Raw genomic sequence first — 23,039 nt, 5'->3', positions numbered from 1 at the left:
CAATTTTCCCAGCATCGTATTAACTTTTTAATGCCCATTTACTACTCCTCCTGCCTTCACTGTTTCCAACGAAAATATAAAAGTGCAGAAACTTTTTGAATGTCTCGCATTTAATAAAAAATTTTATTTTTGTAGTGGTAATAAACTTTCACCTTTCTCTGTTTGTAATATGTGTTTACACAGAACATATTTTTTGTCAGAATTTCATAAACTACTGTAATTGAGGACGGCAAATGTGTACAAGGATCCCAAGATGGCAGGCCTCACAGCTAAAGAATAAGAATCAAATATCACACTAGTGTCATCTCTTGAAATACAGTCTATCATCCAGCCTACGAACACAGGGGTCTGTGGTTTATGATGGATACGTCGAGTGCAAAGCCCGACCAAATCCTAAACAGAGTGCCAGTCTACAAAAGACACACTCATGCACATGCCAACACTCATACAGAGCCACTTTATTGTTCCCAAATAATCCACCGCAGAAGTCTATGGGATGTGAAAACAGTAGTACCTGATTAAAAACTGTCTCAGTCTGTGTGGAAGTTTTAAGCCTTAAACCCAGGACACTGGACTCAAGGAGTAGGACCACTAAGCACTAAGGCACCCTGCCACTCACAGCTTGTTCAGTGCTTGTAAATGAAATACACTACAGCATAGTGTAATATCGAAATGCTGCATAGGACGCATTGTTCAATTCTTAAAAAAAAAAAAAATCAAAATAGAGCATTACATACATTGATTTAACACAACGTGAGGGGTTCTGAATCTAAACCCCATAAATGTTTTATAGTGTAGCCTTGTAATCTTAGTTTTAGGAACATGGTGGCACAGTATTAGAGGACAAGACATAAGAGATGACTGTTGACTTTTGGAAGGCTCATGCTGCCCACACCTTACCGCACATTGATGGCTCCATGGTGGAATTGGTCAAGAGTACCAAATTCCTTGGTGTGCACCTGGTGGCTGACCTCACCTGGACAATTAACCCAAAGCCAGGAAGGCACAGCAGTGTCTCCACTTCCTTTGGTGAGTAAGGAAGACAAGCCTACCTCCCCCCATTTTCACCACATTCTACAGGGGCACCATCAAAAGCATTCTGAATAGCTGCAACACTATCTGCTTTGGAAACTGCTGTGTCTCTGACAGCAAGTTCATATGACAGATAGTACATATAGCAGAAAAAAGATCACTGGGACCACTCTACCCACTATTAAAGACATCTTTATCAAACATTGTATCCACAAAGCCCACAGCATCATGAAGGACAACTCCCAATGTCTCTTTGACCTACTCCCATGTGGCAGAACGTATTATGGCATTCAAAACAGTCCTGCCAGGTTGTGCAACAGGTTTAACCCCTTGACTCTGAACTCTGTGCTGCCACCTTCCACTCAAATCTGTTCCTAGTAGTTTGTTTATATATAGGACATCAATTACTGCTGTTGTCTCTGTTATTAATTGGTAGCCACATTGGTAGCCACATTACCTGAGTAATAATAATAATAATAATAATTTAATTTTTTGCATTTATATAGCGCTTTTCTCACTACTCAAAGCGCTCAGCAATTGCAGGTTAAGGACCTTGCTGAAGGGCCCAACAGAGCAGAGTCCCTATTGGCATTTACGGGATTTGAACCGGCAACCTTCCGATTGCCAGTGCAGATCCCTAGCCTCAGAGCCACCACTCCGCCTAGTTAAAAAACTCCTCTCTCTTGCTGTACATGTACCTTCTGCACCTTTCCTCTATATCCTTGTCTGTCTAAAGCTCTCTTGAACCTTTATCGTGTGCATAAAGTCTGCTTCTTGGACTCTGTCATTTTGAGGCACATTTCTTGCCTTTTATACTTTCCGTCTGTGAAGGCCACTCTTACCGTGCCTCATATGCCTTTACTCCTCCTCGTGTCTCACAATCGCACTTCCACTTTTGAGCTCATCACTAAAGTGAAACTGACCAATCGAATTGCTCAGGGAGATCCAACATACACACAGACCTTAGTGTTTTAACACGTAGAACATTGTTATCACTAAGTAATTTATTAATGTCTATTTCAATTTATCACTATTTATTCAAATACTTTTTATGTATTCATATATCTACTAGTATAGTAGAATATTTTTTAGCAGTTTTCTTGTACTGGCCCCCATGACATGTTGTACATTGTGAAATTTCTGAACTCTAATTGGACCACCCCCCAACAGGACTAGGGAATCCATTCCTGGGAATTTGGGAATCCCACATTTCAATCCCGGGAATCCCGGGGATGACACAGTGCACGGGCATCTCACATGTGAATTGTTTTATAACGACTGACACTTATTTTTAATAAAACTACTGCAATATGTTGACACAAATAAAAGACTAACCTTATCTATAAGCAGTTCATGCTGTCATATAAGTACATGTATCTTTAGTTGCGGTAACAAGAGCGTAGAAAGCACAATGTGTCCAACGTGTTGTCGTCCAGGCGAGAGCGCACCTTCGTGCAGAGTATGCCAGCTGCTGAGAAAGCACGCTCTGCCTCCACTGAAGTAGGCGGCACAATCATCAGATACCGATACACTTGTTCTAAACAACACCCATGCTTGCTGTTGCTCTGAAACACCGCCATTTCAGCTTTTACTGATGCATCCAGTTTCTTGTCATCAGTCTGTGATGGCAAGTTTCTTGCCACAGATAATGTGGATGTAACAGACTGACGCATTGCAATTTCAAGTTGCTGTTCAAAGCTGTTGTCTAATGAAGTGCAAGCTGCAGCAATGGTGCCACCTTAATTATTTTCAACTATAACTCTGTTATTTCTTGATCGATTTTTACACTTTTACACGCTATATATGCAAGCTTGGCCATTCCCGTTTTCCCGGGAATTACAGCAGTTTCATTCCCGGGAATGCGGGAAAGAAAAATGTCATGCAGGTTTGCAATGCTACAGCATAACACCGCTAAAGCAACTCCGAGTCAATCGCAGTCATGCTATGAGCGCCTGTCATCGATGGGTGATGCAAGGAACAGTGGTACTTGGCCACTAGCCTGTACCCAACCGTGCCTGTTTGCTGTGTGTGTATAGGAGAGTGGTAGCTCCTGCTGCAATAAATAACCATGCTGTCCCTGTTTCAAGTTGGACAAAGCTGGTTTTGCTAAAATACTGAGACTCAGCCTCGTGTTTTGGGGTGCAAGATAGTGAGTCACGTGTCACAATACGAACTATTTATGTTGCAGAGCGGAGCTTGGGAATGTTATTTAATGCCACTTTATGCTACAACGTGGTGTAAAGATGGCTTTACAATGAAGTCACATGACTTGATCTCAGATTTGTGTATTTGACTTAATGATGGCTCCAAAATGAAGTGGGGGAGCAAATATAATATGAAATACAATGTCCTGGCATTCCATCAGGAGTCATTATTGCCATATAGCGGAGAGAAACTTCAGATCATTATGACCTTGCAATGGATGAAATTGGCTCAGAAATGCATAAATGGATCTTTTACAACATACATATATTATGAAGCATAAAAAAATAATATTACATTAATTCCATAAATAATTTAAAACAATATATAAATAAGGAGAATAAGAGACAGAGGAATGAAAACAATAATGTAACAGACTAATCGTTCCCTTATATGCACTAGGATTGCGGTCATCATGGAACATTTGGGCTAATCTCTGCCAACAGCCACCATAAGAATGTTTTGGATTTGCTGCATGAAAACTCAATGCTCCGTTTCTTCTTCTGTGTTCATCCTTAAGTGTGCATAGGCAATAGTGGCATGAATTCTGTCCAAGTCAATTTAAAGGAAGGTAACAAAATAGACCATAAGTACATGCTTAATGGGGACAAAAAAACAAAATCTACATCACTACACACTGAGGTGGTGGTGGTGGGGTAAAGTTTCGTAATTGTTGTATCTGACGATTCAGTTCATCTTCCCTCTGTCTGAAACCTTGGTCTATGAGATCTCGTTGTTCCTGCAGGATAAGATAGAACAAAAATATTTTATATCCCTGTTATGTAGATACACACATATCTTATCTAAACAATATATTAAATTACACTGAATGTTTAAAGAGAAAAGCCAAGCAAAATGACACCTTTTATTGGCTAACTAAAAAGATTATATTATGCAAGCTTTCGAGGCAACTCAGGCCCCTTCTTCAGGAAAGATGTAATACAGAGACTGGAGTTCTCTGTGTTTATATACACACTCTAGGACAAGAAACAACATTGGTAAATCTTTAAATGAGAAATTTTAAATGCAAAAAATTAATAGATTCATTCAGGCTAGGGTTAATTTAACAAGAGAGAGAAGAACAATGTATGGTCAAGATCTTTGGATAAGATAACTGTCCAATAAAGTCTTTTGAAGTTTCAGATGAGTTTTTTCAAAACAATGTGGATCTGTACACAGGTTGTCTGTCATTCTGAGAGATGTAAACAATCCTCATATCTGGCCATAAAACTCTTGTCTCTATTCAATCCATGTTGTAATGTATTAAATTTTAGCATGAGTTTAACTTCACATTCTTTTCTCTCTTGATGTGTTTTGAAGTTGTCCATAAGCACTGTGACTTTAAAGTCCCTCTCACAGTGTCCATGGCTGTTGAAGTGGGCCGCTACAGGAATATCTGTGTTGCCATGTTTAATGTGGAACCTGTGTAAACTCATTCTCTGGCGGAGTGTTTGTGTGGGAGAAACTGGACAGAGTGCAGTGTCAGGACATTTCATGCAGAAAATTAGGTAGACTACATTAGATGATCTGCAGGAAAATGATCCCTTTATGTGATGTTCAAGTTGGCAGTGTGGTATAACTATACGGTCTGTATCATAGATGTGGGCACATGTTTTGCATCTTTTCTGTAGGCATGGAGATGTGCCATTTTCTGTTGGTTCACTTAGGGAGCGTCGGACAATTAGTTGTTGAAGGTTTAGTGGTTGTCTGTATGCCAGGAGGGGAGGTTCAGGAAATACATTTTTCAGTGTTTGGTCATTGTTTAGTATTGGCTGAAGTTCTTTTATAATTTTTCGAAGTGTTTCAAGATGTGGGTTGTAGGTGACAACAAGGGGAATGCGGTTCTTGTTGTCTTTGTTTTTATATTCCAGAAGGTTGTCTCTAGGTATGGCAGTAGCTCTTTTTATTTGAGTGTCTGTTGTTTTGGGGGTATAACCTTGTAATCTTTTTAGTTAGCCAATAAAAGGTGTCATTTTGCTTGGCTTTTCTCTACATTCATAATGGCTAACACGGTACAACACCCTAGTACTACTGAATGTTTAATAAATATATATTGTCACATGCATGCTCATGGGGAATAGCTTAAGGGCTTGAGTGATTGTAAATGTCCACTGAGACATGAGGTGGCACTGTGCAATAATGATCTCTCACTTCTCCTCCCTCTGCAGAAAGGAAGATTGACACCATTCTACCTATGATGTCTTTTCTGGGGTCCAACCACCTGGACAGCTGCTTTAAGAATGCCTCTTAAATCAAGACGATGTCATCTTGGGCAGTCTGACAGGATGAATGACAGGAAGAGTTGCTTTTTACGCTCTTAACCGTATTTCAAGGATTTAAATATAAGGGATTGGCTGCAAGATGTCCAAAAATTCCCAAAAAAAGGACATGGCAGATGTTTGCAAACTGGTCGTCCAACCACAAGTGTTACCTTAAAGGTAACCACCCAAAAAATCCAATTACGATTCAGACCGGAGAATGTAATACTGCAATCTTCATCCTATCAAATAAGTGATCCAGTCGCCATGGCACAATGTCAGACGTTTTGCCTCAGGTACTGACATCCAAGGTTCGATCCCCATAAGGGGATGCAAAAGTGTGTATCCTGACGAGCTCCAATAAGGGAAAAACAAGTGTTGGCAGATACTGTGTAACATATATCTATATTTATGCATATATATTTAGATTGAGTAGCTTACCTTGACCTTTGCCTCCAGTAGCCGTTTGTTCTCCTCCAGAGCAATCCTGTGCTCCTGCTCCACCTTTGCCATGTACTGAGCCATATTTTCTTGGTGTGTCCTTTCCTGGTCGTAGACTTTTAGCTGAAGTGTATTTTGTAGTTCCTGTGCAGCTTTCGCCTCCCTCCTCATGGATTCAATTTTCAGTTGTTCAACTACAGAAAAAGACAGCACATGAACTTTTAGAGAATGGGTTTGGATCCTGGCCTGGCCACTGCCCTCACATCATTTTTCATCTTCTTACAGATCTCATAATATGTGCATGTGGATTAATTGTTAGCTGCAAATTTGGCTGATTGAAATTGGTGTATGTATGATCATAACCTAAGAGAAAGTGGAATCAGATGGCTGCTAAGATAAGTTCTAATACACCAAGTCCTGAAATTGGATAATGAACGTTCAGTTAGACAGATGGAAGAGAGAAGCCAAATTCAGACATTATATGTTGATGCTATTGATACTGGATTCCTTTTTCTTGAGTGAACTAATGGTTTCTTATTTATTTCTTTACCTTTAATATGATAGCATTAATGCCTAACCCAAAACTTCACTAAATCAGATGTATGGCAATTGTGTTATGGCAATAAAGAAAAAGCAAATCAAGTAATAACATAAGAAGGATTTTTGTGTACATTTTTGTTATATCAAGAGACATACACTATTGCAACATTTAAAGTCTTGTGCCTTTGAATTATTCATAGAATGCAATTTAGTTTGGATGATGTGATGGCATATTGGTTAGTGAAACTGAATTTCAGCTCCAGAATGCTACATCCACATGGAGTTTACATGCTCTGTTGTTTTCTCACTTATCGCCAAAGACCTGAAGGCTTATTAATTGGTGACTCTAAATTAGCTCAGTCTGTGCATAGCATCCTATCCCATCCATGGCTCAGTGATGCCACAATAGGCTCCATGTCCTGGAAACCCTGAATTGAATTAAGAGTGGCTGAGACTGCCATATAAAGGGGTTGTAGTACTGAACAAATTAAATTAGTGATTCTTTTTCTTTACTGAAATATAATTTGTTTTCCTATGGAAGAACTGTAAAGCATAATTTTCTATGCAGACAGTACTTGTCGAGGAGAAAAATAAATACAGTGCACACCTCATCTATGGAAGTCAGTGGATTTAATTCCTGGATAGCTGAACTCTGTCACTGTACTTGTTAATGATTTGCTGTAGTTTACAGACTTGTGTTTTTCAAAAGGCGGTGATTATTTACTGAAGTTCTGCCTACATTTTTTGGATAATTGTTTCTAAAATCAAGAAGAAACACTTTTCCAGTTATAGGTGTTACACATGTGTGCTACAGGAGTGTGTTGAAGGCTCTGCACAGAAGAAGAAACCAGGAAAGGGTTTGGATGAAATGTAGTCACTAGCCACTCTTTCATATCCAACCCTAGAATGGAGTGGAGCCCACAGAAAAGCACCAACCTCATTTCCAGAACATTCTGGAAATCCCACCCCTTCTGGAGCAAGAAGTAAGACAATCAAAATTTGGCATACATTATCAGGTCAGCATCTGCTGTAGCCACAATAGACCACAGAAGCCCATATTCTGAAGACCTTGGAAGGACATTATGGTCCCACGCTTTTTCTTCTCTTTTTAAACTTGTGTAATATTATTGCTATTAAATGGGGAACTCCAGGAAACCCCAACACTTCATCATGTCTCGTCTTCAGTTTTCTCCACAAAGGCTATAATGTAACGCATATTACTCAATACTTAACACTATTTCAATATTACTAAACATTATTTTCAGTATTTCATACTTTGGATTTGCCTCTGTTGTCCAGTCAGTGTATTGTCAGTCTTCAGAATGGAATTTCCAAGTTCATCTCTTTCTTTAAGGAATTTCAATAGGACATCTTCAGCCTGAGAAAATATTTAAAATCATGTCAGCTCAGGTATTTATGCTGTAAAAATTAAATGAGTGTAAAACTGAGAAGAGACTTGCTAAACAATCATGTTATGAAATCCTATACATTCCCCTGGATTACACATACATTTCCACGTCAATCACATAAAACCACATTGAATGTGCCAACTCCTCACAGGACACAAACAACATTTAAATACCAACATATCAGTGATAAGACACTCAGTGGCTCAGATAAACAAGCACACCTTAGAAGTATTTACCACAATCACTTTGCCAGCATGCAGACTCCAGAAAGAGCAGAGGAGAATACAAAACATCATAAAGAAGCCTATTTCCCTGAGACAGTGTATACTATCTATCATTTTGTATTCTACACCAGTTACTATGCAGTACTCTACATGATACCAGTAACTGTTGAGAGAGAACAGTCAGGCAGCTGTGTGTAGCAATCATGTGTTATGGTATAAAGCTAAAACTTTTTCATTGCTGACCTTCATGCCCTTCTGAGGCGACTCTTCATATTGTTTGACTATTCTCTGTAGATCATCCTTATATTGTTGGTATCCTCCTGACCTCATGTAGATGCCTTCCTTCACGGCAGCCTCCAAATCCCTAGAAAGCTTTTGAAGAAGTGACTTACAGTGCTGCTCAGATCCCTCTCCTTGTTTCACACAGAATGATTCGTACTCCACCTGTATGGATGCCTTGGGGATAAAAGCAAACAGCACAGTTTAGTCATCTGACACCAAATGGCTAAGAAAGTTAGTTAAGTTTTTCCTGAATTTGAAAAAAAATTGTATGCATTTCACAAAGCATTTAACTATCATTCACTCAATTCCACTGTGCAACACTGCATGTTTAGAACTCAGTAAAGCAGAGATACTCACATTTTACTTGACGCTCACAATAAAACTAACTTTGAAAGTGGAGCCGACTGTAAGCAAGGTAGACTCAACCATATTTGAGAGTGTGAGCTAAGGGGGCTTAATGAAGTAATGCATTCACATAAATAAGAACATTAGCTCGAATGGTGTGAGGTAATATCATAACAATGGAAAAAGATTATTAACTGAACAGCAAAGATAAGCAGAAACCGTATACAACTTACATCTCCATTAGGGGCCAGCAGAGGCGGCCTTAGGAGTGTGCAGGGGCCGGTTACGTCAAACGCTGTTACCGGTATGTGTGGACTGTATAAACTTGTGAGCAAATGTAATAAAAATAATGTAAACACACACCGGATTTTCTCATTACAGTATTCAGCTACATTTTTGCAAGATAACACGCGGACTTTATCAAAATATAACGATGTAATCTATTAAAAAAGTGCAATTCATAATTCATGACAATACCATGACAGTGCGAAATGCGATGCGGTGTCATGCAAAAATTAGCATGGCCTCTTCTAGAAAAGTACCCAAATTGCAAGTATACTCTGAATCTCGATATGCAGGATGTCATAGTCATAACTCACATTGATGTCATGTCAGCCAGTTATCATTAGCATGTTTTTGTGCATTCATATTTGGACATGTTTATGGCCTACAAATAAAATGTGAGTTTCAGTGTTTCGACAGGAAGAGTGAAATTAATGTAGAGGTATCATCATGAAATCTCTTACCAGTTTCCTCCCACAGTCCAAAGACATGCAGGTTAGGTGTATTGGGAATACTAAATGGGCCCTAGTGTGTGGTTGGGGTTGTGTGTGTGTTCACCCTGTGATAGACTGGCACCCTGTCCAGGGTTTGTTCCTGCCTATGCTAGCTGGGATAGGTTCTGGCACCCCCTGTGACCCGTGTTCAGGACTAAGCAGATTAGAAAATGACTGACTGATTGATTTGATAAAGCTGGTTTGTTGTGTGTTTTTTTCAATTTTGTAACTTTTCTTACTTTCACTTCATATAAGCATTCTTTTAATCTAAGAGCAAAAAAAAAAAAGTTAAAATTAAACTAGGTCCAGACCTGTGTGCTTCATCTAATCAGTGAATGAAGCAAAAATGTATTGACGAAAATATTCAAGCAAAGTTTTTTTTCAAGGACATATAAAATGAATTTGAAAAAATAATAATTTAAGTGAGCATTTTGCAATTATAAAAGATGGAATAAAGAAAATGTTTAACATTTTAATCTTTACTTCCATTAAATTTTGCAAAGTATTACCATAAAGTAGTATTACTAATTCATTTAAATAGTGTTAGTGCAATGCAAAAAATTAAGAGCAACATATGAGTTATACGATTTTCAAAGCGTTAGAAAAAAATTCTGAAGCACACAGTGCAGTGTGTCTTTTTCTAGAGTCGGAACACTCTGGTGACCTACCGCTAGCTTCCTTTGGAATGTCTGGTTGTCATCTTTGAAGGATCTGTTCAGGAAGATTGTCACTGCTTCTTTTTCACACTGTCCATGCAAGTCAGAAAGTTTCTTCTCAGTGTCTACATGGAACAAGAGGTTCTTCTTCATTTTGCTCTTATAATGTGACAATGCGTTTTGAACGGCAGATGTATTCTCAATCTGGGCCAGGGCCTGGATGGCATTATCCAGGCATGGAACATTCCCACTGCGAATTGTATCCACATAAATCTGGATGAGGTTTCCCAGCACTGTCAAAAAAAAAAAGAAGAAGAAAAGAAAAGAATGATTCTACAAATGCTTTTAAACTATTAGATACAGTATATTCAACCCCCATGCCTTTAGTTAAATAAAAAAATGTACAAAGTCACATCAGCAAAAAACAGCATACTTTTTGATAATACATTAATATTTGAGATTTATTCAGTTCCTGCAAAGTATGTTGTACAAAGAAAGCAAAAATTTTACATGAGAAATAACAAACTTATTCAGTCACAAAATTCTACCCCATCCACCATCTAGTCTTACTAATCAACTAGAGAAGGTCAATGAAGGCCCATCCCTGCAGGTTATGGTCCTAAAGAGTACTATAATGCAATGGGGAAGGAAAAGAGGGACAGTGCATGCTTAGACACAAAAGTGGCTATAACTCTACCCTTGATGCAACTCTGGGTACACTCAATGGTAGCTAAAGCCAATGGTAGATCCTTGGACTTGTACAGAAATAAAAATCACTGTTATGTCACCATTACTTGACTTATTAAAGCAAATGTACCTGGCATGACTGGTGATCAACCATAGCATTAGTCGTAAGTATCAGTTTGCTTTATACCACTGTTTATTAATTTTATTGTAATTATTCCATACAAATAGATCAATTTATACAAAAATGGATTAAATTGATTGAAGACAAATCAAAGTATCAGTTTGCTGATCACACCCAAACTTCATGGAGTGTTTGAAGAAATAAAAAGCAGAGTGAATAAGCTTCTTTTTGATTGTTATACCCTTTGTATAGACACCACGGGGTGGGGTGTTAAACAATGCTGCCTAAAGCAAGGGACATTTTTGACATCTTGACCATTCCCCTGTATCCTTACTTGGCATGAGATGATACACTTGATCACACACAATGCGTATTGTGATACTGGCTTCATCCACAAAACAATGCATGAATAAAAATAAAATAGACACAGAAATAAGCATGAAAATAATTAATACATTCTATCCATCCCCCAAGTAAAAAACAATTTTTACTGGTTTTTTTTTGCTCATCCTCCATTCATCTCTAAACACCTTGACAGTTTCGTATTCTGTGCTGCAAGCTAAAAGGTTTCTGCTTTAGCTTGCAAACAGAAGAGACATTTAAAAGACATTGTACATGTAGCTGAGACCTTAATAGCATTCCAAAACTTAATAGCATCAAGCAAAATGCTGACCTTAACAAAGTGCTGCCTGAGGCCTCCGTCTGGTTGCTTCACCTCACATACAGGCCCTGATAGACATTATAGTTGACAATGTTTTGATTTAAGAAATGAGAACAATTTTTGAAAACAAATTTTGCATAGTGCTTTTGGAATTTTTAAGCAGAGTGAGATTTTTTTAGGCACATAGAGTGAAATGATTAAGTGAAATGTGCACCAATTTGGAGGTGAAGGGAATGAGGCCTAGAGGCAGACTAAAGAAAATGTGCTTTGAGGTGATATGACTTGATGTTATATTTCAGCCAGGCCTGACTGTGGTTCAAACACTTTATTTATGTCTGTTTTGCTCATTTTTGGTACCTTTGGTTATGCTACATTTATTGATCATTTATTTACAATGTATCTGTGTATCTTATTGTGTTTTGTGGGTGGGTTCCTAAGAGTCTGGGCTACCTGCACATCACCGGAAGGGATTGCCGTCAGCTCTATAAAAGGTGGGAAAAACTCACAGCCCCTTATGGTTTATATGAATGCATTTCAGAGACAGTCAGTGTTACTACTGATTTTGTGTGCTTTCATGTATATTAGATATTTGAAACCTGTGCTTTGTTTTATGATCCTTCATTGGATATGTGATTTAGACATGTTTACCTTCAGATATAGACATGCAATTCCTTCAGCCGTTTGTGCTCCACAATGCATATTTTTGTTTAGAGTATTTTTTGAAGGATACATCTTTTTATTTATAAAATATTCTATATAGCCCTTTTCATTGCTAGACTGGGTTTTGACGTTCATTTTCCCCCACAAGTGGGAATTTTCAGTATTTTTGGGAATTTGTGTGCTTCAGAACTTTCAAACTCATAACACTTGAAAAGAACAGCCCTCATCCCAAAGAATGCCCAGGACCACAGAGAGTGGGAAAAATGCAATTGTGGGCAACTGGACAACCTTTGTAAACTTGGAAAATGACTATTACAATGGCGATAATGATGATAATAATGATTGTGTTCTAACAAATATCTTATATATAAACGTCTACATGTGGAAGTGTGTGTGTCTGTTTGTCCAGACCTTGAGGTGGCCAGAAGTGCGAGGCTACAGCATGAAGCTCAAGGAGGCCCCAAGTTAATGAGTCAGAAGAAGAAAGCAGTACGAGGCTAAAGCATGAAACTGAAAGAAAGCGACTCCGTCACCAAAGTGAAATAGCCGACGAAAGACAAACTCACTTAGCCGCTAATTCACAAGCGAGGCGAGCACATTGGCAAAACAAAATCTTCAAGAAGAGAAAAACTCGCTTAGCCACTGATAGACAAGGGAGGCGAGCATGTCCGCAAAACAAAACCTCCAACTATGTATTTCAATTGTCTTTCTGATGATTTCAATAGTTTCCAAGAGCCCAACTTTTTATAGCATGGGCTTACACAACTAGTATTTGATAATTATCAATTATTTAGATTGCAACAATTATGTATTATTTGTCATGCACTGGCACACTGTTTGGGCTCGACCTATTGTATGCAGGTAACTGTAAATCCTGACAGATTTATTGGTAGAAGGTTACCATTCATATAAGTGCCATGGTTTCATAGAGAAAGTGCTTGAATTTAGGTTATCAGCGATCAAAAACTTTCTAGAAGTTGATTTGATTTTTAAGAGATGGGGCATTCAGCAAAGAGTGGAGTGTTTTTATGCCAGGTAAAAACTGAAGACTAATTTCTAAACTGCTCAGGAAACATCCATAGACCCCATTTGAAAACACATCATCTCTAAGTTAGCTTTCTCCCATAGTATCCAATGCTTGCAGACTTCAGCTCACAGCAACATCGGATTGAATAAAGTTGATTCAATAAATGGATGGGTGGATGGATAGATCCTGAAAGTATATTTGAGAAGGAACTCAACCAAATCCCTCCCACAAGAACTCTTGGGAGGAACTACCCAATAGTAACATTTTCTCTGAAGTGACCCCTAAAGCTGCCCTATAGAAAAAAGGAATATGTAGTGTATAAAGAAAAGAATTGTCTTACTTTGTCCAGTCACAGTAATTCCACCTTTGATTATTTTCACTCGGCAGTTGTTGTCATGAATATACTGACAGAATTCTTTTGATTGTGTTACAAATTCTGGATCAAGGTCTCTATCAGAAAGCTGTTCCATTCTTCTCATTTTGCTTCCTGAAGCTGGCCGTTCAAATACAAAGCACTTTCGGACTGGAAAGTAATTCCTGATGCACTCCCGGGGTTGATTGTAGGCCTCATTTTTGTCTAATATTATAGGAAATAAAGCAAATAAGAAGTGAAACATTTAGGGAATGAAATAACACAGATTTGACAGGTCTGTATTTTCTCTGTTTGCAGCTACATATTTTCTAATGGTGGATGATAGCTTTATATGAAGATGGATAACTCCTCTTCTTAAAAAAGGACATCTTTAGTATTTTCATTACCTGGCTTCTCTATGAGTGAATTCTCCAAGTAATCATCTGGGGAAATAGTCTCTCCATTCAGAATTAACTCCAATGAGAAATCTCTCACAGCCCAAACAAATGTTGGGAACAAGTCTGCAAGCTCTTTAGGGTCATCAGTGGCCTGTGTGTCTGATTTCACTTTAATGTAGTTTGACATCTCTGTGACATAACTGAAAAAAACACTTGTTAAGGTTACAACTTATACTGGATTTTAAGGTAAGGGGTCAATTGGAGGGAACCGTACCCCCTTTTCCTGAACATGACATAGCACAGAAGAATGTGGACTACAGTAGAGCAATGTAACAGTCAGGCTTCTGAAGGGGCCAAAACTAAGAACAAACATTACACTTCATTTATTAATTTATGTATTAACGATCGTTTACCTCATTTTTATATAAATATTTTTGTGAATGCCATCTGAAAGTACACCACACTTTGATTTTTATTTTTAATCAACACTGACCGATTACTCGGTTTCTGTGCCATTCTGCTTTTATGACTAAACTAAAGTGTAATTTGATAATCACTTAAACTTTTTTTTGATTGTGAATTTTAACCAATTTGCAAAATCCTCAAGTGTGAAATACAGGCTGAAAATATGATTTAGGAAAGGAAACAAACAAACAACGATGTAATAGTGTATTTTAACAATGTTTCAACAAAAAATGAATTACTGGCAAGTTCTTGGCGGAAACATGCTTTTATTTTTTGTAAAGGATACTGCAAATTCTGCACAGCGTCATTGTTTATGGTTCCCATGCTGTTATAAACCAAAGTGCTACTGAGCAGTACAGCAAGTACAAATAACCAGGTGTCATTCTTCTGATCTCCCTGTAAAAACAAGAAGAAATCATAATAAGTGACCTTAGTCTTAGTCTTAATCTTAATCTTAAGTGTAGGTTTAGCCAGCAGGACTGAAGAGAAGCAAGTTCGCCATTTTACACCATTCATCAACTTTTTAAACCCATTTAATTCAATGTGAGTGACTCAGAGCTTCTTTTACTGCAATTGTTTACATCACAGCTTTTATGTTACAATGTGAGATTACACTATATGTCAGGCAGACATCCCCCTTTCAAATATTTTAAATTAGATCATGATGAATGTCCATCCATCCATTATCCAACCTGCTATATCCTAACTACAGGGTCACAGGGGTCTACTGGAGCCAATCCCAGCCAACACAGGGCGCAAGGCAGGAAACAAACCCCGGAGAGGGCGCCAACCTACTGCAGATCATGATTAATGTTTTCCTTTAATTAACAAATAACTACAATTTTATTTCAAACACATACAGTTGCAAGAAAAAGTAAGTGAACTCTTTGGAATTACCTGGAAGTCTGCATTGATTGCCAATACAATGAGATCTGATCTTCACCAAAGTCACAATTACAGACTATCTGACTAAACTAATAACACACAAACAGTTGTACCTTTTTTTATTTATTGAGAGAATTGAGTTACCATCCAAAGTGAAGGATGGAAAAAGTAAGTGAACCTCTGTATTACTGACTTCTCCAAATGCTAACTGGAAAAATGTGTTTCATTTAAGGAGAAGAGATTGAATGTGTGGGTTGCACAGATACTTTGCCCTTTAAATAAAGGCACAAAAATCCAGGTTGAATACTTAAAATTCTGTTCTCCTCAAAAAAAGACTAGTTAATGTGAATCATTCCCTGATGCAAACATCTTTCACACAACTTTAGAAGGAATATTTTACAGATGCATGAAGCCATAAAATGCTACAAAAGCATTGCTAAAGACATAGAAAAATCCAGGACAATAGTTACACTCCCTAGAATTTGGCACTGTGTAAAGATCATTCCAAGAGCACATAGGACAGTCCTGAAATATGTGAAGAAGAAGAACCCACAGTTAACAGCAAAATACCTCCAGAAAAGTTCAACAACTGCAAAAGTATTTGTTCAAGCATCCACTATCTGTAAAACACTGAATAAGAATGGTGTTCATGGAAGGACACCAGAAAAGGAAACCACTGCTGTAAAAAAAAATGCAGCATGTCTCAGGTTTACCCAAAAGTCATGCCTGGGCGACCTGGATATTCCACAATGTTTCTGGGAAAATGTTCAGTGGACAGATGAGACAAAAGTTAAACATTTTGTTACAAATGTACTATGCTATGTTTGGAAGAAAAAGTGACACTGCACACCAACACCAGAACCTCATTCCAGCTGTAAAGCTTGGTGGAGGGAGCATCATGGTTTGTGCCTGCTTTGCACCCTTTGGATCTGGATGCATTGCAATCATTGCGGGAATATCAAATTCAAGGGTGTATCAAGACATTTTACAGGTGAATATAAGGTCAATAGTCCATGATCACTAGCTTAACTGAGGTTTGGTTAGGCTCCAAGACAATGAGTCAAACCACACAAAGTAAATCAACTAAAGAATGGCTGAAAAACAATCCAAATTTTGTTTTGGGATGGCCAAGTCAGAGTCCTGACCTAAAACCATTTGAGCTGCTGTGACATGAGCTGAATTGGGTTGTGCAATTAAGACAACCCAGAAATACCGATGAACTGAAACAGATTTGTTTGGAGGAATGGTCCAAAATGCATCCTCAGTGTCGTGCAAGTGTTATTAGCAGCTACAGAAAATGTTTGATGGAGGTTGTTGATGCTAAAGAAGGATCTCCATATTATAAAAATCAAGAGTTCATTTGCTTTTTCCAGCCTGCACTGTAGTACTAGGGTGTTGCACCGTGTTCACTATTATGGATGTAGTGAGAAGTCAAGCAAAATTACACCTTTTATTGGTTAACTAAAAAGATTACAATATGCAAGTGTTCGGGGCGACTCAGGCCCCTTATTCAGGAAGATTACTACACTACTACAGCATTACTACAGCATCACTGTGAATGATCATTCAATAAAGACATGAAAAGTACAGCTGTATGTGTGTTGCTAGTTTAGTACGATAGCATTTTATTGTGACTTAGATGAAGAACAGACCACATTTTAAAAGTAATTAATGCAGAAATCCAAGGAATTCCAAAGGATTCACTCTCTTTTTCTTGCAAATTCTTAAAATGAACATTTCCTATGCGGATGAAAATTTAAAGAAAAATAAACATGCTTACTTGTTCTTGATGTTATACTACTGTGACATCTCATATTCTCTAGCAAACAATATAATAGTTTTTAACGTTAATTTGATTGATTCTACATTAATGAATCCACCAATATTTATTTTATGTTATGTTTTAAATGTTGACTGGATTTCTAGGGTTCATAAAATGCACTCTAATATATTGTCATTTTAGGTGCATTTTCATGGAAATTCAAAAACACCTATTGTCATTATCATGTCTGTCTGTCTATCTGCCTGCCTCAATGAAAAAACACTCCACTTCTAGGGGTCTGATTTTGTTGATATTAAGTGTAATTATGTCATGTCATTTTCAAACCCACTTACTCCAGACTGGGCGGGGAGGAGGCTGAAGCCTACCCCAGCTAATACAGAGGGCACAGCACAAACAAACCAACCCAGAACAGGGCTCCAGTCCTCTGCAGGGCAAAGCACACACACACTAAGGCCAATTCACCTAACCTGCATGTCTTTGGACAGCGGGAGGAAACGGGAGCACCTAAAGGAAACCCACACAGGGAGGACCTGGGACTTGAACTCTGGTTTCCTTACTGCAGGGCAGCAGTGCTACCACTGCACCACCATCTATAATTTTTGTTCAAGGAAGTATGTCTAGAAAGATCAATTTTCATTGAAATGTCTTAAATAGACATTGTATTTTCATAGTTATTTTTATAATGATTATTACATACTGTAAATACTTGCACTTAATAAAAAAATGTGATATCTTTGTAATTTATTAAGTAAACAACCAAAAATTAAAAAATGCTACAACATTCAAAACAGTTAACTAAGTCCAGAACAAACCTGAGTGTTATGTCATGGGCATATTTTCTAATTTGTTTAAATGATATCCTTGTGGCCAAGGTAAATAATTTCTACCAAGACATATAATGGTCAAGTTGAGACAACTAGGCCATTAACCACTAATCCAAACTGCCTCAATATACAGGAACACATTGATTAACAAATTTTCCAAAAGATAATATGGCATTATACTAAGCAAATTTTTCACTGTTTCATCTGCTGTACCTTTTCAACGTCTCCCAGTCCCTCTGTGTCTAAAAGCACCAGAGTGTGACCTGACTTGTTGGGGTGAGGAACACACCACATCCAGACTCCTTTAGTCTGTGACTGTATTGTGGATCCCAATGGAAATCCTGAAAAACAAAACTTTATAAATGTACTTCTGCAAAGCTCATCTGTATCCATCTTGGATTTTAATGCACATTGATGAACAAGCTAAACTTTCATATGTTGATTCATTTTCTAAAATTACTTTTTCCACTTTTAGGACAGGGTTTGCATTATCCATTCTGCTAGGCTTTAGTGGCACAGCAAACTTGTTAAGGCAGTGGATTTAGCAGACATCCACCATCAAAACTCCAAACTTAAGGTGTCTGAACTCTTCATACTGGGACCAGCCTGTACTTTATCTTATAACAAAGGTGTAAATCAGAGTGGCACTCACATCTTTACAGAGGACTTTTTGTAGAGCGGTCCTCAGCGAGAAGACATGAAATTGTGTCAAGCTAGAAGAGCTGCCAAGCCAAACACTTCCAAACACTAATGCAATGTGTCAGCATCAATGAGTGATTAAACGTACTAAATTTAATAAAAGTTAATTTCACGTTTCTCTAAATTTCTGTGTGACACAATTAATCTGAAATTGTATTTGTGTTCATCTTAAAACTGTCTATCATCAAAAAAGTTTTCAGGATGCACAAACTTCTGAAAAAAATTGTTGTCCATAAGGGCCTTCCTTTCTTATTATTTACCCATTATATTACTACCTACCACCAACCACCCAGTTAACAGCAGGGGCTACTGGGACTTAAAGGGGCAAAAATTAAACATTGTGTTTTTTTGTTTTTTTTCTTCTCAGAAAAAAATCTTAAAAGGTACCTTTTACGCCTAAACATCTCATGTCAAAAATGGATTTATTTTTTAAACTCCACATATATTATTTTTGTGTAGTATGTTGTTCTGAAACCACTCAGTTAAAGGTTACATATAGTATATTTATTTTGTTGCAATAGCCCTTCTGAAGAGAGGCAAGCAAACTATTGTTCCTCTTAAGATGTTCTGACAAAAACATTGCTAAGCCTACATAAGCATAGAAAAGAAATGATGGCCAGAAAGTCGTTAATCATCCTATAGACTGTGAAATTTTACTAGGAAAGACAGAGATTTAAAGTAAGCAACTTAGCATGGGGTCAAACCTTTGCCATGTTTTAGGCAAGGCTAGCAGTGGTCCTTTGTTCTATAATGGCAAAAATGAGTATGTATTGGTAAAAAAAATCATGAGATTAAGTCATAATTATGCTCCACTTTTGTGATAATTTCGAGTGGGTTGGCTGCTCAGCTTTTCCTGTGCACAAGTGGAAACGGGACATGCCTGTAATCACAGTGGTAAAGTTTCGACCTTGGTCTGTCAGTTTCTCTTGTTGTTTTCTAGGAGTGAAAATGGCTGCTCCACTATCTGTTTACACCAAAGAACAGCAGCAAACAGTTATCTACTGTTTGTGGGGTGAATGTGTAACATTGACCAAAATTCTCTTTAGAGTCAAGGTACAGGCATGCTCAATGTTTTTGTCAGTAGTGGACATAGACAGATGCCCACATCTTCTTTTTGCTTAACATTTGCATGGCCATTTTTAAAATTGTCGATCCATTTGTAAAATACTCCATCATGGTAAAACACTGTCACCATATTGTGCAGAAAGCTTTCTATGAATTTCATCCCCTCCGAGTACACCTTCTGTCCGTAAAGATCACTGCTCAAAGCAAAATTTAGTCTATTTTCAGTTACCACTACTAAACTTTCAAGAATACACAAGGAGTAGTAATTCTCAAACGAATTCTCAAACAAGACAGAATACATGTGTTTAAATGAGAGGGAGATCAGTGGAATGGTGAGGATGCAGGGAGTAGAGATGGCGAAGGTGGATGAGTTTAAATAGTTGGGATCAACAGCACAGAGTAATGGGGATTGTGGAAGAGAAGTGAAAAAGAAAGTGCAGGCAGGGTGGAATGGGTGGAGAAGAGTGTCAGGAGTGATTTGTGACAGACGGGTATCAGCAAGAGTGAAAGGGAAGGTCTACAGGACGGTAGTGAGACCAGCTATGTTATATGGGTTGGAGATGGTGGCACTGACCAGAAAGCAGGAGACAGAGCTGCAGGTGCCAGAGTTAAAGATGTTAAGATTTTCATTGGGTGTGAAGAGGATGGATAGGATTAGAAATTAGGACATTAGAGGGTCAGCTCGGGTTGGATGGTTGGGAGACAAAGTCAGAGAGGCAAGATTGCATTGGTTTGGACATGTGCAGAAGAGAAATGCTGAGTATATTGGGAGAAGGATATTAAGGATAGAGCTGCCAGGGACGAGGAAAAGAGGAAGGCCTAAGAGAAGGTTTATGGATGTGGTGAGAGAGGACATGCAGGTGATGGGTGTAACAGAACACAATGCAGAGGACAGAAAGATATGGAAGAAGATGATCTGCTGTGGCAACCCCTAACGGGAGCACCCAAAAGAATAAGAAGAAGTAATTCTCAAACGAATGCCCACTATACCTGTATGACTGCCAGCCAGCTTGTTCATCAGAAAAGACTTGCCCGTGCGATAGAGCCCCACAATGGCCACAACGACCAGGGGCTGCTTGATGGCTTGGAGCAAAGTCAAGGCCTCTTGGTTAACCTGCAGCTCATTTTTAGCGGTGTTCTCAATCAGACAGACCGGAGCTTTCATCGAGACAGAAGTCATCTTTATCACAAGAACAAAAATGGATACTGCAAAGAAAACAATGAGAAGCAAAGACATATTTACAGTATGACACCAATGAAATGAAGCACAGTGTTTAAGGCTTTTGCCTCACAGCCCCAGTGGTCCGAGTTTGATTGTCAATAGTCGCTGTCTATGTGGAATGTGCATGCCCACCTTGTATCTGTCTAAGTTTGATCGAGACAAAGGCAGTTTTCTGCTCCAATTAGTACATGTTAGGTTAATTGATGAATCCAAATTAGCAATGTATGAATATGCATGAATAAGCAACCAGAAGAGGAATGGATCATAAATGGAGAAAAGAATTCTGATAACAAAACAGTGGTCCAGCAATTTAATCTGAAGAGAGTAATAATGGGTAATTGATTACATCTCTCACATTTTAATTCAATTATTAGATTTTTGTGCAATGAAGGAAATGCGATTCATTTTGTTTCAGTACACAACAAAGCCGTCAAAAAATTGTCAAGAACACAGATCATGTACTGATTATATCACTAAGATTAATGCAAATAAAATTTCAAACTCTACTGATCATCCCCATTAGATTCAACTCTACAGTACTGGACTTTATATTGACTTTGTAGTCATTCAATTTAAATAAATACAAAATATCAATAAAAATTTGATTTATACTATTGTTCTTTGACTCACCATCCCAATGATTAAAATATAGTAAACTATCGAGTGTCATCACTTGCATTTTATGAATAAAATATGAGAAAATGTGAATTTCCCATTGGGATTAATAAAGTATCTATCTATCTATCTATCTATCTATCTATCTAAAATATAAAATAAGGTTGAGCAGAGGGTTTAAAGTAAACATATGTACTACAATATTTTCATGGTACATGCAATATTTTTACAAGCACTCCATGTCTCATACAGCGTTATTGTGAATCTATGGCAGTACAACTACAGTTACCTAAAAAAAAAAAAAACACTTTTACATTGAAAACAGTAAACTGGTATTGCTAGACACTGCTTAAATGTAATTATACAATTCATTTAACCATTAATTCTTGTACAGTTTTACTGCTAAAATACATGGATAATTTAGTACCGTTTTATGTTTTTTTTTATACATTTCAGTATCTATTGTAGCAGTTTACTGTTTCCAACAAACTTATTTTTAATGACAAACGACATTCCTGCGCAGATTTTTGCAATACATTTTAAATATTTTAGGGCAAAACAGATGTGTTAAGTCAAAATATTCATCAACCAATGACAGCTTTCAGTGCACCAATAAATGCTATTTGAAATTAATCTTTACCGAAACATTTTAAACAAGACTCACCAGAGCTTCAGTAAAAACACCTTTAACAGTAACAGCGGCTCTTCTATACTGCTCTCCCTTCTTGCTGGCCATTCTAATAAAAGCAACCGAACGCGTCATTACAAAACTGAGGGAAAATCCCAGGAAAAACCAAAATAATCGCTGCTAACCCTCTGTTGATAACGTAACCAGCTCAAAATCTGATAAATAAAGTGCACAACTTGTAGATGTAAAATAAACACTGGAAAAATGTATATGTGAATAAGACAAATCCATCGAAGTTTTCTACCACATTTAATTTTTTTAACATGAAAGGACTTCTTCTACTTTCTTTTTTCTGGTTTCTCGCTTAAATAAAACTGAAAGTGGTGAGGTGGTTTTTTGAACAGCTGCCAGGGGGTCACGTGTCACGTGTCACGTGTTTATTCGCATTATTATAGCATCTGCACCATCAGTTATAGGATTTCGATCTAAGGAGAAAATGCGACGAATAATAAATGTACGCTGTACGCTAGTTTTGCACATTAACTTTGAAGGTATCACGAGTAATATTAAGACGCACAGTGCGCACAGATGTTTTCTATCGGATAACACTGATCATCGTGATGAATGAGAAAAGGCGGTGACCCACTTCATTGAAGGCGCACCCACAAATAACTTTCACGTACTTTAACAGTTAGAACGAAGTATCTGTATAGATAGATAGATAGATAGATAGATAGATAGATAGATAGATAGATAGATAGATAGATAGATAGATAGATAGA

The 23,039-nt window shown here is 37.7% G+C and overlaps 1 protein-coding gene across 1 annotated transcript; it reads right to left on the bottom strand.

The window, feature by feature from the left end:
- Positions 1 to 3,378: 3,378 nt before the first annotated feature.
- On the bottom strand, positions 3,379 to 22,550 carry LOC114667820 (guanylate-binding protein 1-like). The gene is made up of 11 exons (XM_028823313.2): positions 22,294 to 22,550; positions 20,783 to 20,998; positions 18,242 to 18,369; positions 14,823 to 14,932; positions 14,081 to 14,271; positions 13,662 to 13,898; positions 10,178 to 10,458; positions 8,350 to 8,562; positions 7,749 to 7,851; positions 5,934 to 6,127; positions 3,379 to 3,973 (listed from the first exon to the last, which is right to left on the bottom strand). Exons 2-11 carry the CDS (start codon positions 20,970 to 20,972, stop codon positions 3,857 to 3,859), a joined length of 1,764 nt encoding a protein of 587 aa, XP_028679146.2. The 5' UTR covers positions 20,973 to 20,998; positions 22,294 to 22,550; the 3' UTR covers positions 3,379 to 3,856.
- Between the last annotated feature and the right edge of the window lie 489 nt (positions 22,551 to 23,039).

This window comes from Erpetoichthys calabaricus, chromosome 17 (assembly GCF_900747795.2).
Source record: "Erpetoichthys calabaricus chromosome 17, fErpCal1.3, whole genome shotgun sequence".
NCBI classification, from domain to species: domain Eukaryota; kingdom Metazoa; phylum Chordata; class Cladistia; order Polypteriformes; family Polypteridae; genus Erpetoichthys; species Erpetoichthys calabaricus.
The sequence above is the reverse complement of the archived record's forward strand: the minus strand, read 5'-3'. Positions and strand labels throughout refer to the sequence as shown.

Bases quoted from the DNA above. Each gene is read 5' to 3' on its own strand.
- LOC114667820 (XM_028823313.2), bottom strand. From the start codon at position 20,972: ATGACTTCTGTCTCGATGAAAGCTCCGGTCTGTCTGATTGAGAACACC. The intron at 18,370-20,782 runs GTATAGTGGGCA...TTTGTTTTTCAG, and splicing joins GCTGGCTGGCAGTCATACAG to GATTTCCATTGGGATCCACA. The intron at 6,128-7,748 runs GTATGAAATACT...CTTTTTCTGTAG, and splicing joins ACAACAGAGGCAAATCCAAA to TTGAACAACTGAAAATTGAA.